The following is a 1,668-nucleotide window of genomic DNA, read 5'->3' as shown; positions in this document are numbered from 1 at the left end:
GGTGGTAGGGTTGTCATTGTTGGTGGTGCTGTATTTGTTAGTGGTGGTCCTCTAGTTGTGAGAGAAACAAACGCTGGCCCGTAAATGCAACTCGCCGCGTCCAGCTCCATGGTTCCAAGATTGGCGCCAAATTCCCATTCTTGGCTACCAAAGCAATCCCTCTGTTTGGGAGTGCACAGTCCTTCAGTTTGACCCCATGAACATTCAGTAGCCCTTATGCCAATTGGGGGTCCCATGGGCAATTCATAAGCGGTAAACTCTGTGCATTTTAAGGAGCATTCACCCTCATGCTCTCTGTGCATCGGACCTGAATAACGAAACATTTCATGAATAAACGGTTTTAAAGAGAACTGATCTACGGATGGTCACAGATCTTAACCATTGATCTTTTCTTGGTTGCAGATTTCAAAGTGATCGCCATCAGTCACGGTGGAATTACAAATACATTGGTTGGGTTCATAACAATAGCCGTCTTCAGGGCAAATCCAGTAAGGCACGCACTCAGAGCAACTGGATCCTTGCCATCCGGCCTTGCAAATACAAGTGTCAGGCTGGAATGAAAGAACCATAAACAATCATAATTGATTCTTCCATTTTTACTGTGGAGACAAGTCAAACCTCGATGCAAAATCCGTTCTCGTGATGGCAACCGTCACTGAAATGAAGTACGTCACTTTTTTATCCACCCGTCTTTAACTTATTGACTTTAATGGGTTACCCGCATTGAGGCTGATCGCAGAGATGGCCTGCCCAACCTTCATCACATTGACAAGAATGGGGTTTGCCATCTTCACAAGAGCCATGAACACATCCTGGCAATTTCGCACACTCTTGACAATCTGGCCCTTGCCATCCTTCATGACATCTGGAAAAGCATGTTTTTTAAAACTCCATTTTGCAAACGTAGAATTTGGTCTTACTGGCATTCAAATGGTTCGAAGCAAAATCCGTGGTTTGGATGACAATCCGGGCAAGCAGCTGAAACGAGATATTCCGGATGCGATTGATCCTTTTTGATGCAATGACGTTCAAATTAGCCTACTTACGTTGATCGCAAAAAGCACCTTCCCACATTGGCGCTCCTTGATCATTGAGATCACAATTGCACTCAAATGTGGCATTGCAAGATCCGTGCACACAACCAGGCAGAGGAATGCAAGTATCGCAAAGATGCCCTTGCCTAGAAAGAATCGAAGCATTGATACGAAAACCTGGATCCCATTTCAAGATCAAATAATCACTCCCACCATCCCACTTCACAAGCGCAAACGTCTGGTCGGACACATTGACCGTGTTCACAAGTCTCTCCGTGATGATCACAAATGGGGATTGGACAAGGATTTCGCAAATCTCTTTTAGACCAATCCGGGTCTTCCTTCCATCCCGAGAGACAAATCACGTTGGCCTCGTCGTCGCAAATATAACGACGGGATTGCTAAAGGTAAAACAAACCAAACAGATTGGCATTTCCAGCTAGAGTGTGCCTTGGACAAGCCATGATTTCCAGGTCTCAAAGATTGTGGTTGAGTGACCCATCAGTAGAGTTCCATCATGCATTGCCAAAGTACCTAATTAGGACTTATCATGACTCATTTCACTCACCTGGAGGTTTTCAGCCACACAAGGAAGCTCATCGTTTCGAAGGGGAGTGAAGACGAATCGTCGGGA

The 1,668-nt window shown here is 45.4% G+C and overlaps 1 protein-coding gene across 1 annotated transcript; it reads right to left on the bottom strand.

Moving 5' to 3' along the window:
- Positions 1-1,668, bottom strand: LOC131891649 (protein jagged-2-like; the record flags this gene model as incomplete). Its single annotated transcript, XM_059241278.1, is given in 8 exon segments — positions 1-307; positions 380-551; positions 619-655; positions 719-865; positions 921-978; positions 1,047-1,180; positions 1,248-1,435; positions 1,603-1,668. Coding segments are annotated over 8 exon segments (1,109 nt in total), but the record flags the coding sequence as incomplete, so codon positions are not given.

Source organism: Tigriopus californicus, chromosome 12 (assembly GCF_007210705.1).
Source record: "Tigriopus californicus strain San Diego chromosome 12, Tcal_SD_v2.1, whole genome shotgun sequence".
NCBI classification, from domain to species: Eukaryota; Metazoa; Arthropoda; class Copepoda; order Harpacticoida; family Harpacticidae; genus Tigriopus; species Tigriopus californicus.
The sequence above is the reverse complement of the archived record's forward strand: the minus strand, read 5'-3'. Positions and strand labels throughout refer to the sequence as shown.